This window comes from Limanda limanda, chromosome 1 (assembly GCF_963576545.1).
Source record: "Limanda limanda chromosome 1, fLimLim1.1, whole genome shotgun sequence".
In the NCBI taxonomy this organism is placed as follows: domain Eukaryota; kingdom Metazoa; phylum Chordata; class Actinopteri; order Pleuronectiformes; family Pleuronectidae; genus Limanda; species Limanda limanda.
The window spans coordinates 29,113,497-29,127,655 of NC_083636.1; the positions used below are offsets into that span (position 1 = coordinate 29,113,497).

Consider the following 14,159-nt stretch of genomic DNA (forward strand, 5'->3'; position numbering starts at 1 on the left):
GGCCTTTCTTCATGCGTCTTTCTTTGAGTGTATATTGTTAATCTTGTTCTTCACTGTTTTTTGAAGGTTTTCCAAAGTTGAAAACCACAACTGTATGTAAAGGTTGGGTAGTCCTGTAAACGCCAGCTGTTTCGTGGCGCCGGAGGAAAAGTCAAAGAAGACAATCTGTGTCTGCAGAAGATTTCATGACAGTACATCCAATATCCTCCCTGGAACCGTGTAGATAGCAAATAAGACTTTCCCAACGGCAGCATTCAAGGGAAAATGAAAGTCACTGCGACATTCCTTGTCGCACATCAGAGGAAATCCAAGTACCAAATGCAACGCTTCAAGCCAAAAACAAATACATGCATGATATAAAGTATATGCATGTGTTATGCACGTTGCACAACTATTCAATTAACAGCCAAATTCAACTGAAGGGGTATTTGTTGTGTCTTTGGAACGACAAGAACTGGATGTCCTAGTAACTCAGCTGGAGAGCTCACACTGCAGCGTCCTGGGTTTGAGTCCTTTGCTGCATCATCGGCTCGCCCTCTGATGTCACTGTTGGTTTCTATCAAAGGGTCATTAAGTCCCAAGAAGACACAGGGCCAAAAACTGGAACTGAACATTCACTATCTATATTTCTCTGGATAGTTTGAACAAGGGTTGGTAATCCTGGAAAAGTTAGCAAGAGCTGAAGACTGTGAGAGCACAGGCAGGGTTCAAGCAGGCCGGTTGTTCAACAGCAGACAGGAACGCCAAACAATTCTTAATTTCGATCCAAGAATGGTCGTGCTTATTAAAAACCCTTTTTCGGGCCACAGACCACTTTATTTATTGATGGTAATCAGAACTTGAGGGGATTTCAATAGGGTTTGAGAAACCAAAGACCAACAACAATCCCGCCTTTAACACCACCGCAGATCAGCAGTGGTTTGGTTTTCTTTCAGCTGAGTCTTCTGTTGGCAGTTGAGCAGGTGACTCGGAAACGTAAATTGTTATCAAGTAAATTGGACTCGACTGACAAAAAGTGCCGCTGCTCATTTATTTATGTTTTAAAGTTTAAATGTCACAGACAAAAAAGAACAAATCTCTACAAATGTTTCTAAATGAAAAACAAATATCAGACAAAAAAAAAACATAATAACATTTAAACGCACCCTTGTCTGTGACACACCTAAATCATTCCCGGAGCGGTTGTTGTTTTTGGAAGTTGCATAATACGATAAATGGGAGGCTTCTGTGTGTGATCACGCTGTGCCAAGGGAATTTAGCTTAAATACACATGTTTCGAGATGTTTCCAACTACTAGTCAGTCAATCACATCTATGGACACTGAAATGATTATGACTCCCTCAACTGTTTTTACTCATCCGTACCTTACAGCTGCTTCTGTGTGACATTTGTATTTTTGTTTCTATTGTTAGCTTCGTACCTTCCCTGTCTGACAATATCTGGAATGTCTTCTGTCCTGGCTTGTCGGAATTCTTCTATGGAGTCATTCAATGTTTTTAACTGACGCCATTCAAATATCTCATCAGCTTATGGATGGTCATGAAATCTGGTGAAGACGTTGATGTTTCCCAGAGAAACAGACTTTGGTAAATCAGCTGACGTTTCCTCCAGCATGAGGTTGACATTCTTACCTCCGCCAAGGGTCTTTTTTTCATCTGCATTTTTTTGTTTGCAGGATTACGCAAAAACTACTCAACTTCCATCAAAGTTGTGGAGGGTTGGAGCATAACCCAAGAAAGAATGCATTCAATTTAGTTGCGGATCCGAATCCAGGAATACAGCATTTCTCTTTTCACTTTCTTTCAAATTTAATTTTTTCACATTCAGTGCCAACCTGTTTTTCACTGAAATATATTGAGTTGTTAGTATAGGTTCCATGAACATTAGTACAGAATGGGGGTGTTTTAATGACATTTTATCCAAATGCACATCCCCCCTAAAGTTAACCTTGGTCCTGACAATTTAATATGAATAATATCCTTGTTGCTGTGCCACGAGGCCTCCGCTTCAACACGGGCTTTCAGTGCCATGTTTATATAAGTGGCACCTTCAATTGTTTTGACAAGCGATTTGTTTTCACATGCTTCTCACTACAAAAGTTTGAATTTCTAGAGCAGCCGGTCCGATATTTGGTTGTGTTCTGGCGTGAGGTGAGGAGGTGAGGAAAGAGGGGACAAGTTTCCAGGAAGAGTTGGTTTTCTTTTTTGCCCTCCGTTTAAATCCCATCACCACTGTTTTGTCAATCATTATTTCCTGCCTCCCGAGAGACTCTAGAGTTTTAACAGATTTCGGAGTCTGAGGTCACAGCTCTCCTTAATGGCTTATTGTTATTGGAGGGAGTTTTTACTGCTCTGGGAAGGCTCTGGACAGCGGCCACACGGGACCTGGGAAAGGGCCGAAGACAGTGTCTGTCTGCAGGTGAGCAGTGACATGGCATCTGCAGCGGCTGTTGGGTCAGAAATGTTTTAGCCATCAACGCTGCTGTAGAATGAAATGGAGTCTGATCTATATTTTCTGGGCAACTACACGTCACTGACAGGAACATGCTGGCTCAAGAACAGTATCCAGACAGGTTTTGATTTCATTCTATCTCTAGACCTATTTTTACATAGAAATTAGTTAAACAGCAAATTCTATTAATTAGGGTTGTCATAAAAAGCTTTGCAGCATTTCTTTACACTTTATTCTTCAGTATGTTTAGTTGCTTTGATTCATAAAGATGATACTGCCGTCCATTATCCTCACATGAGCAGTATTGAATTTATTTTCATTCTATTGATGAAGGATCAATATTCCTTTTTCAGCAAAGATTCAAAGAGGCGGTCGCTGGTAGAGGCTTAAACATTGATTTACTAATGAAAGGTGCAGATGTACTGCATGCAGCACATTAATGAAGGATGCTTTGCATTATTCATAAATATCTAAACTATTTAATTGATTAATCAATTAACCTTTTGTCTCAATTACCAAATAACAGTCATCGCAGTTTTCCTGGGTTTTGTCCAACCAACATTCAAAGACCTAAAGATGGCGTATGGTTATAAAAGCAGAAAATTACATTTTTGCATGTTTGTCTCAAAATAGACTTTTGCAAAAGTTCAATCAAATATCATTATTTTTCTGTCCAATCTCCTAATTGATTAACCGATTGAGCATTGCAGCTCTTAACACATGTCCCACAGCACATCACATATTCACCATTCATATTTAGCTTAATGTCATAAACCAACAGTTTGCAAAACACACTTCACTGTCATATTCAACCTTTTAGTCTAATTCATTAAGTTAGTGACACAGATTCTTTGATTTATATTAATATTTAGCAACTTAAATGTCAATTTATTCGAGTTTGGTACAACATTAGTTTGTTCAGAAGACAACTAGCATGCCATGTTCAATTTGATGTAGGAAAAAAACGTTTAAACAAAGTTTAACATTAAAATCTGAAAACGTTTTGATGTTTATGTTATGGCAACAATAGCATCAGTTTTGTGCGAAACCTTGAATACATTCTGATAAAAAGAAAAAAAATAAGGAAGTTCGTTCTCAATAACGTTGCAGTATAAACTGATTAGATGAGAGGCATTGTCACATTAAGGGTAAATGAGATTACGTTGACATAATCCTCAAAGTGTAAATGATGATTGAAGTAGAAAAAACAATTGAATATTAACACATCCTCCGGTATCTGGGCTGTGGAAAATCCACAGTATAGCTGCCTTTTTGTTTCGAAACACAAGGGCTGGTACGAGTCGAGCTTTGATGTTTGAGCTGCTCTGTCAACCAGTATGACCCAATTTTTTGCAAATGTTCCTACAGAAAAGAAGAAGGAAAAAAAAACAGAAAAACTTTGAACATGTCCATCTTGTACCAATTTAAAGTGACTCCAAACTATCTGGACCTTCTCACAGAGAAGACAATAAAAGTATCATTTCATACTCAGAATAAATAAACATCATCACATTTTAGCATTAATTCTTTACAGTCACTGTGCAGGTTGTCAGAATGCTACGCAACTGAAATTACGAACAGCCCTCGCAGTGGATTCAGAATTCAAAAGTGCAACAGAAGAGCTCCTCTATGGTGTCATGTTGTTCTCTGTGGGTGCGTTGATATAGCTGTTCAGACTGTGCTGAAGTGTATTGAGTTATGTGGTGTTTGTGGTGAGCTACGACTGAGGAGTAATACATTGATAATGGGTGTTTAGGAAAGTTACACGTCTGTCATTTTATCTAGCAGATAAGATCTACAGATCGATGGATTCAGTCTTCAGAGGCTTTTCCTTTACGATCGTGTTTCTGCGGTGCTCTTGTTAGTCCGTGTCTTCTGTCCCTCGACAGTCCTATTACAGTGGTGAATGTTTGTTGAGCTAATGCTGACCACTATATGCATTTCTCCTGTGTGTTTGCGGTCTCGTCTGTGAAGGTCACGTGTAGAGCCGGGTCCTTGGGGCACACTGGCACCTCTCTCAGTGGCCCGCCCGGTGCTGTGTCCTGTAAATCACCCGGTGAAAGCTCCCTCTGTGGCCCCTCAACCTCCTGGGGGTCCGGTAATGTCAGTGTCTGCACCACTGGCGCACTGGAGGCGGCCTGTGGCCCCTGTTGAAATGACCCGGACCTCCCGCTGCTCCCCTCAGGCTGGTACAGGAAAGTCTGTGAGGTGCTCACCATTTCCCGCAGCTCGTGCGAACACAGGGACGGCGAGTCCCGGGAGATGATGGAGGAGGAGAGGGGGCCATTGGTGCAGCGGAACTGCCGGCCATCTCTTCGCCCACGTCCGCCCATTTTGCAGAACAGGCACTTAATTTTCTCCATTAGCTTGAGGACCACTGTCTTTCTGAGCAGGATGTAGATCCAAGGGTCTAAGATGGGGTTGACAGAGGCCATGCGGATGGCCAGCAGGTCTTTATTCAGTCCAGACGGCTGCTCTTTCTGGTCTCCGTACAGCTGGTTCTCAAAGATCCTCAACTAACAGCATATAAAGGGGGGGGGGGAGATGGAAACAGTGTTAGATAAATTTAGATTAATGAGCATCCACAAATGTTTGGATGTCGCACAAAGGAACATGGAACAACCTTTTAAATTCAGAGGAAAAATATTGTGAGCAAGCCAAAACTTGCTTACATTTCATGTTCAAGGGTAAAATAATTGTTTAGTTTACATATTCCAGAAAGGTTGGCATGAAGAAGTCATATCTAAATAGACATTTGGCTGAATGTAACTTCTGTGCAACCGTGGCAGTGTCGCGGTGGCGAGAGGCCAATGAAAGCAACAGTTCTCACTGTCATTCATCACGCCAGAGCCTTTGGCCATTGGGTTCCCCCATAGTCTCATAAACATCTCTGCCCCAATCAAGAGGCACAGAAGACAATTGAAAGTGGGGTTCGCTATGTACTGGCTGTAATCACTCCTCTGTGTATCTGACAGGAAGATGTTTCTTTTCAAATGGAAAGAGACTGTGTCTGAATAGTCATTTTTTTGTTCCAAAAATACCCCAAAGTTAGTTGGAAGCGAAAATTGAAATTGAGATTGCATCCTGCAGAGTTACAGTCCTCTCTGACAGGGGTTTTAACTCATCCTATCTATTACTGGCTTCCTCCCAAAGATGCAAGAATTCCTGCTTGTGCGTCTGCACTGCGTGGCAGAGGAATCTCAAGTCTCCACTGATCCTCTCTGCGCTGAGCACTGAGCTCTGTGCGCGGAGACGAGAAGCGCAAACTGTCTTTTTGGAAACTGTTTGCAAACAACACATGAGCGCTTTATGCAATAATCGGTTGCAGACTGAGTGGCTTCCTCTACTGTGACAAGTTCGGAACTACGTGACCGCTGATTCTGTGTGCGGCTGAAACGATAAGGGAACGTGAACGATCTCGTTCATGCCTCCGAGAAATGTGTCATCGAACCGCAAAGATCTGAACCTGGAACACAAAGTTCAGCTTGCATATCATTATCATTTACCGGCCTCGTGCCAGAGTGTATGTTATTGTTAAATTCAAGATGTCAAACCTCCTCTGGGCTGTTAGGACAAGCAATCTAATTCATTAAAATCCCTATTTGTTCAATAGCGTTTAATCCCATTTCCCTTCTAGTGCATTTTTGTGCGTTAAACAAACTTTTACGCACAGAGCCATGCGTAAAATGTGGCTGGTGCATTTTTCTCAAATACTCACGACTAGAGGTATGGAGCAGATGAGAACCACAGCGGAGGTGGCGATGAGCAGGATCACCATCTGGATCTCTGCTCCAGCCAGTCGTCCGAAGCTCCGTCGGCGCCGGAACTCCGCGATGCGCCGCTGGTCCGTGCCCAGGGACGTGCGTCGGATGAACCGCTTGTGCATCAGGATGAGCGCCCCGCACACCATCACGTTGCAGATGACGGTGGCCAGCACGATGGCCGAGTTCACCCCCGCGTACATGAGATTGAAAGCGGCCACCGTGGTCTGGTTGTTCTGCCAGTCGATGAAGCACCACGTCCCCGGCTTCTGGAGCTTCACCTGGCCGAGCCCCAGGCTGGGCAGTGCGCAGAACACCAGGTTGGAGATGTACACGGCCAGCAGAGTCAGCGCGGCCACCTTCTGGTTCACGTACTCGTTGTAGAAATACGCGTGGTTGATCGCCAGGTATCTCTCCACGGACATCGCGAATACGATGCTGAGCTGCACCAAGAAGAAGAAGAGCAGGATGAAGCCGGAGTACTGGCACAGCGGCTCGCCCCCGGGCCAGCTGCCCTTCACGTAGGTGGCGATGGTGACCGGGCTGGCCAGCAGGGTGCCCAGCAGGTCCGTGACCGCCAGGCCACACACCAGCGTGTAGAAGGTCGTCTCCTTTTGCTCCTTGCGGGATATCCGCAGAACCACGATGGCGATGACGTTCCCCACCACCCCGAAAATGAACATGATCGCTGGGATGGTGGGCGGCTGGAAGGTGGTGCTGTCCATGCCTGCAGGGGAAAGTCTCTCACTGTCTCCCACTGAGCCGGGACTCTCCTCTCGCGTCCGAGGCTGGGACACTTTCCAATAATCTCCAAAGTTCTCCAATTACAAACACATCCATTGTGTCCGAGTGTCTCTTTTGGACGCAGAGGTGAAATCCCTCAAACTCCGCAAAAAAAAGTTGGGGAAAACGACGAGAGTCCACGGGTGGTGTTTACTCTGGTGGGCTTTTATTTGTTTGCAAACGATGCTCCGAGACCACGAGCTGCACCTCACGCTGCTGTCACCCGCTGAACTGACAGGGAAGTTTCCTCTCGGGCCTCTGGCTGCAGCTCCTCCTCTGCACATCGTGCAGCCAGTGAGTTGTGGGCGCCGCCGAGCACCACACACACACACACAAACACAAACACACACACACGCACCAGCAGCTAGTGTTGGAGGTCACAGTCGCAGTTTCACTTCCTTGTCATCACTGGATTTCTCACACCTTGTCGCAGCTCAGAATTTATCAGCAACGTCATTATCATGTCAGAGAACAGCCGTATAACAGCCATTAACACCAATAGACGTCTGATGAATCCTTAGTAATAAACCTTCTTTTAAAATGTGAGGGATGAGAGTTACAAACCATATTTACTCCAGAACTGTACTCAACCTAATAAAAATGTTTCCACTTCCTAACTTGGGTATTTTATTTTCTCATATTCCTATTTTTTATTGCACTTCATTTTATTTAACAGGTGTGCAGCAATAAAGGTTTTTCTTTAAAAACATTTTTAAATTATAATGCATTTATTCCCTGAAAGAAGTCTCCTTATTCTCAAGTCATTAATTGAGGGTAAACCCTTTATTTTTCTCAAAAAGTGAATAATCCAGCCTGTTTTCATTTATATTTCAGTTTCTTCATTCTAATACAGTGCATCATCTCATACAGATTATTTCAATTGCTTTCAGAAAGTGAGAGTTTCTTAAGCATTAAAGACTGAACTGGCCAAAGCTCCACCTCTGCTTTTACTGGTTTAAAAGGCTGCCAGCACATTGATTCATCCGCCCAGTCAGCAGCAAAAATTAGATGGTACAGTGATTCATTCAAAGACCAGTAATATGCATTTAAAAGAAAAGTCAGCAAAATCTGCAAAGTATAACAATGACTGCTGTCAGATTAATAAAGTGGAGTTAATAGTACAATATTTGTCGCCGAGGTTTAGTCCAATAGAAGTTGGAAATATTTACAGTTGAATTAAATGAACAAAAAAAAACAATATAGTTATACTTTAATGTCAAAAAACAACAACAATATCCCATGGTATAAAACAAGTCAAGCTTACATTCAAAGTTTTGTTATTAACTAGATATTCATGTATTAAAAGTGAAGGTATTCATGCAGCTTCTCCAGGTCACAGCTGTTCTGTCATTTTATATTATGGGATTCTAATTAACTGAGACATAACCATAGCATTATAATATTTTCTAGGTTGTTATGCAGCCTATGGAGACAAGAAGTTGAATAGAGTTAAATAGACTTTTAATCAACCTCCAATCCCTTGATGGAATAATTCAAAATCACTTGACTGGTAACACTTATGTTTATTATATCAGTTGAGGTACATTTTGGGGTATTGTATATACATTTTGTTGGATAGTTTAATCTACAACAGGTCATATTTTATAAGCTCATTATAAAGTCTATATGTACAAATATTACTTGAATCAAGAAATACAAAGTGGGAGTACTCAAGTAATCAAGTAGATTAAGCCATCAATAAACTACAGCTACCACTACAGGTTTTGTGTTTGAAACTTTCATGTTAATACATGTGGGCATAACTAAAGACGCATTTCATATCAAGGAACTTTACTTGTACTCGTTTTTTCATTGCATCATTGCTGCATTTAAGAACTTATACTACCAATGCATGTTAGACCATGCATACAGGACAAAGAAAGACACCGAAGCTGCACTTCACAGCTCATCATCTAAAAAAGAGATCAGATTGAAAGGTCATGATGGTGAAAAGTGTGATGCTGAGAACATGACAGTGACGCCCTGTGTAGCTGCAGATTGTCCCCTGAGAGCATCAAAGCAGTTAGTTAGTTTAACCACTGATCAAATGTACGTCTCCGTTTCCAGCTCGTACATCTTCTGCAGAGTCGTCTCGAGTCTCCGTGAAGTTGCAGAGTATAAAAACCACACTTTGTAAAAACCAAATACCTTTTGTTGAAATTATTGTAAAAGCACAACTTTAAAGCATAAACATCGTATCCTCATGCGCCTTCAATGCATGTCTGACATTACGTTTATTTATTTATTCAGGTTTGTCCTGGTTCTGTTTTACTTGCTAATTGGATTGTGGTCGGCCGAAACATCTGCAGCCGATAAATATGTAAATGTTTGTTAGGACCCAAGTCAACAAGGAAGTCGACACTGAATCAAACAGAGAGTGACTAACGAATGAATTATGTCGTCTGTGGCCTGTAAACATGATGATTTAGAGCAGGATGTTAGTGTTGGTCCACCATTGCAAGAGGTGGAGTGATCTGTGGGATCATGTGTGCGCAGCAACAGGTGGCTGGTGTGAGCCAGAAGAGACTTCCTGTCCAAATCGGGGGGGCACGTCATCATTTCAGTCCAATTAACGTCGACACAAACAGGGATTTTTCTTCTACAGTTTTATTTTCATGCACACAGACGTTTGCAAGGTGATACAGAGCCTGACCCCGAGTGGGTTGTGTTCTCACGTTTGACTTGTGACGAAATCCTTCACCGCACATGCACACCATCATCAAAAGTGCATCTGCGGATGTAAAAACCACACTCAGCTGTAAAGATAACACAATGCCTGTGCTACTGATGTCAACAGGGCTGCAGGAGAACACAGTTGTGAACACAACTCTCATCAAAATATCATTTTCATCATATTCCTCCGGACCACCTGCTCCGACTCTATTTCTCATACGGCAAAAAAAACATGTCTGATTCGTATCTGTGTTGTTATCAGAGTAATCATCTCTGGAGCTGTGAATACAAACACTGACAGCTTTTTCCTCCCGAGCGTAAGATTCTCCACAGAGCTTCCTTGTGTTGTGAGGTTTCTGAGAATCAGCAGTGCCAGTCCCTGCACCTGAACCTCAGTAGGAATCTACGCTAGTCTTATTAGATCATTATCTGCAATTCAGATTAATCGAAAGGGTAAAATGGCACTCAGTGGAGCCAACAGTTGCCTTAAATAAAATCAAGCTGCACAAGTGTTGCACACATATGTCAGTCCCTTAATTATGCCAAGTTGTTTTCATCAAGATTCCTAAATGATTGCCTTGGAAATCTGTGAAGTTTTCAAACAACAAAAAGAAAGAGAAAATACTGAATCCTCATGTCTGGATCCACATCAACTCTTTATGGGTTCTTTCATGATCCATTGTTGATCCAAGTTTCATGCAAATCTCTTCATTTTAATAATTCAGTAACATTGAATAATTGACATGTTCTCAGTGGAGGGAAATACAATCACCACATATATTGATTCAAGATTTAACTCGTGGGGTCACCAAGTTTTCTTTTACTGTTTGTTTTTCGCACGAGAGAAGGAAGTGAAAGGTTTAATCTGCTGAGACATCTGCTTTATGTCGTCAGGAGATGTTCTATTAAAGTGTAACTTCCTCTAATGTAACACCTTCTCTTTGCAGGAACATTGAGTGCTCTGTCTTGAGACCATTGTCTTCTTATGTAGAATCGCTGACATAAGTGTGACCTAAAGCAAAACACACATATGTGCACACAGTTTTCAGCTGATCAAAATGTTTCCTTGGTAAAAACTGGCTGCAGACACATGCGCTCAATGTGATTTACGAGACGGGGACAAACTTTGCATTCTTTGTTCGTTGTAAAAATGGGTTCTAGAGTTCAGCCGAATCAAATATGAGGCGACCGCAGTCTGAGTTAGACAAATTAACTGCAAATTCCTCCAAAGATCTAGTATTTTTAGGACTAAAGTGCCTGGACAGTATGTCCTCCTCCAGTTGCGGTGGGGTTGCATTAAGAGAAAACAAAGGAATTTACTAAAATGACCATAATTGATAGATACCAACTTGATTTGCCTTATATCAGCTTTCAGCTCATCTTTAAAAGATAATTATGCACCGAACATGAATTGTGGATTTTATCCTGCATCCAAACCATATTAGAGCGAGATCTCTTCGTATAAACAAGAGGAACAGTTGAAGCGTCCAGTTACACTGTCGATGTACAAATGAGCATTGTTTTACCTCAGAGTGGAAGCCTTACTTGAAATTGTGCCCATACATGGTTATGATTAGTTATGCAGCCTTCTTTTCATTGTGTTATTCATTATGAACATTTTTTAATTTAGAAAATACTCTCAAAATCTGCTTCATGATGCCAGTCTGGGTTGGGTAATGGTTTTCACCTCAGGGCAGCAGCTACCTTACTATGCCCAAACAAAATGACCAACTAGGACGCACCTTCTGAATTACACTTGATGTGGCTTTGGCACGATGATAAGTTTAGCAGCAACTTTTCACTGCTGAGACATGAGAGTAATTGCAAACACCCAAGGGTGTAAAAACCTAAATGTAGCATAATACTACAAGAATAACTGAATCTCTGATGTGGCTCTTTCACAAATTACTCACATATTTGAGTGTTTATTCATATCCGATTTGATTGGCCGGTGCGTTTGCTGCCAGCTTTTTCTCAGCTTCTACGGCAAGTGACACGAGCAAAGCAAAGAATCCACAATGCGAGTTGCACTCAGTATTTATTTGTGTTTGGGCTTTTGCTTTTTTGGGATTTGTGTCTCTTGTTTGTTCCTTGACTTAAGTTAAGTTACCCTTTTAGTCACCCCTCAAATTTGTTGTTTCATTTCCTGTTTTATTTTGAAACTCACATCTGAGCTGTGTCAGAATGACCCCCACATTCACTGCCCTCTATATAGTAAGCTCATCACCAGAAGAAAAAAACACTTTCGGACGTTACTTGTTGCGTTTTTGCTTTCGACAGTAATTACAGTAATTGTCGCAGGATTATGATGCACTACACAGCACCAAAAACTGGAGCCGGAAAGAAACGATGCTGCTGAAGACACAAGACGAATCTTGTAAAAAGGAGGATTTAGTGCAGGGATGACAAGGGCAGACAGCGAAGATCCATGGGAAGTGAGAAACTACTAAAAGTTTTATTAGTGCTGTCTCCAGCACAACACAAATTATTTTAGAAAAAGTGAGATATGAAGTAAACGTCTGATGAATTTGAAAGACAATGAACAACTAAATAATATGATTTTATGTAACTATTTAAATGGTATTGACTCAATATAATGATTAAAAACATGCCTTCCCTTGGATGCGGCTAAGAAAAAATAATCAATTAAACATGCACTTTTATAATGTTTGATGTACTTTTGACAGCTTTGTACTGAAGTTTTATATTGTAGTCGATAGATTTATAATTGTATTTATCGAAAAAGAAAAGGTTTTATACCGCAGTTTTTAAATACTAGTGTTGGTTTGAAGTTTTGGTGTCTTTTGTAAGATTGATAATTGTGTGGAGTTCTGTGCAGAATAGAATTTAAATATCCATAATATACAGAGCTAATTTGCTTTAGTCAACCACAACGTTACAGAAAATAGAACCAGTGCTTGTTTACGAAGTGAATAAATGCAGACTCTGCAGGAGTTAAACAGTCATAAGAAACTATGTCCATGCCTGGGAAAATCAGAGAAGTTTCAACCTCACTGGAGGTCTGGTCCTCCCTGAGGATCTAATCAAAACACCCCGTACCGTAAAGACAAATTTCTCCCGAAAACTATGAGAAAGCCCTTTCCCAATCTTCCTGAGTATGATTTATTTTTATTCTGATTAAAGAGAAAATCATCATTATCAGTTAATGTGAGTATGTGCTCCCTTGTTCGCAATATCAGAGTATCCCTTTCACATTTCTTTTGTGTTTGTCATCATCAACACTGCCCCACGCTGTGGTTTTAAATGTTTTCCTGCCTTATTCTCCAATCGGATCTTTACCTGTTTCAGAAAATGTCTGGAGCACCTGACTCAGACGTTTGGGTTCCCTACAGAAGCCCCATGTGGACAATTTAAAGAAAATGTGTCCAGATAATGTGTGAAAGCAGCTTCTGTGCGTCTGCGTGTGGATGCCACACCTAGTATTACATGTTCTTGTTTTTCTACCCAGATTTGTGTTTTTTGAAGTTTCTTGTTTGTTTATTTTACTGTTGCGGTCCATGACTGTGCATGTTTTTGCTCTCAGACCGTCTTCAGTGCCAACAGCCTTATTCAAAAACTATTTTCCTCTCTGTTCTAAATAAGGGAACATTAGATCCCAGCAAGTCCTGATTCGTCTGTGAATTCTCAAATTCCTTCTGTCAAATCCGTTAATATTACTGATTCCATAGGAAAAAAATGACATTGCATGAATCTGAAACATCTAGAAAAGCCCAGAGTCGGCCAGATGTCTGTTTCCAGCTGATCACACATCCCACACAATCTTCCCATGTCGTTAATAAGGAGTAAACCTTCCCCCTGGGGCGGTCAGGTTACTCCCCCAGTGCTGTAAAACTGCATGGGTTAGAGGTTGAACTCGTGGGACAAGGATGTCGTCTCTACTTAACCCCAATGAACATTCCGAAAGTAATATCAGCAGTGGGATCAGCTGTTGCGAAGGAGATTAAAAGAGAATCCATAAACAACAAATTAAGATAAACATTCGTGGAGAAACAATTAATTGTGTTGGCTTCGTTGTGCGACTCTGAAACGAACCAAGAGGCTTCACCGGACGTCATCGCTTCAACCTTACAAAATGCCTCTTAACCCCGCAGTTGTTTATTCGCGTCCGGCTCACACGCAGCACTGCAACGTGTCTTCGCTGAATCTGAACGCAACATGTCAACATTGAAATGTGGTCGCACAAAATAGGCGTCGAGGATTTGTAATCAGATCGAAACTGCTGAAGCGATACGGAAAGGTGCTCGAGGCATAATACTGTCCGACCACAATCACCACACAGCAGCATTCAGATGAAATTACCCATAAAATACATTGACAATATTGGGTAATCGATCGGATCAGTTTGCCAAAGTCATATTGGTCGGTGGTCGATGGGTCCATATTATATTTCTGCACAGACAACCGAGTCATCTGCACAACCATTTGTCAATGTCGTTATTAAAGTGAGAAACAAGTCATGACAACACCATT

The 14,159-nt window shown here is 41.5% G+C and overlaps 1 protein-coding gene across 1 annotated transcript; it reads right to left on the bottom strand.

The window, feature by feature from the left end:
• Positions 1-3,328: 3,328 nt before the first annotated feature.
• On the bottom strand, positions 3,329-7,232 carry ptger4b (prostaglandin E receptor 4 (subtype EP4) b). The gene is made up of 2 exons (XM_061073413.1): positions 6,170-7,232; positions 3,329-4,967 (listed from the first exon to the last, which is right to left on the bottom strand). The coding sequence occupies exons 1-2, from the start codon at positions 6,935-6,937 to the stop codon at positions 4,383-4,385; spliced, it is 1,353 nt and encodes a 450-aa protein (XP_060929396.1). The 5' UTR covers positions 6,938-7,232; the 3' UTR covers positions 3,329-4,382.
• Between the last annotated feature and the right edge of the window lie 6,927 nt (positions 7,233-14,159).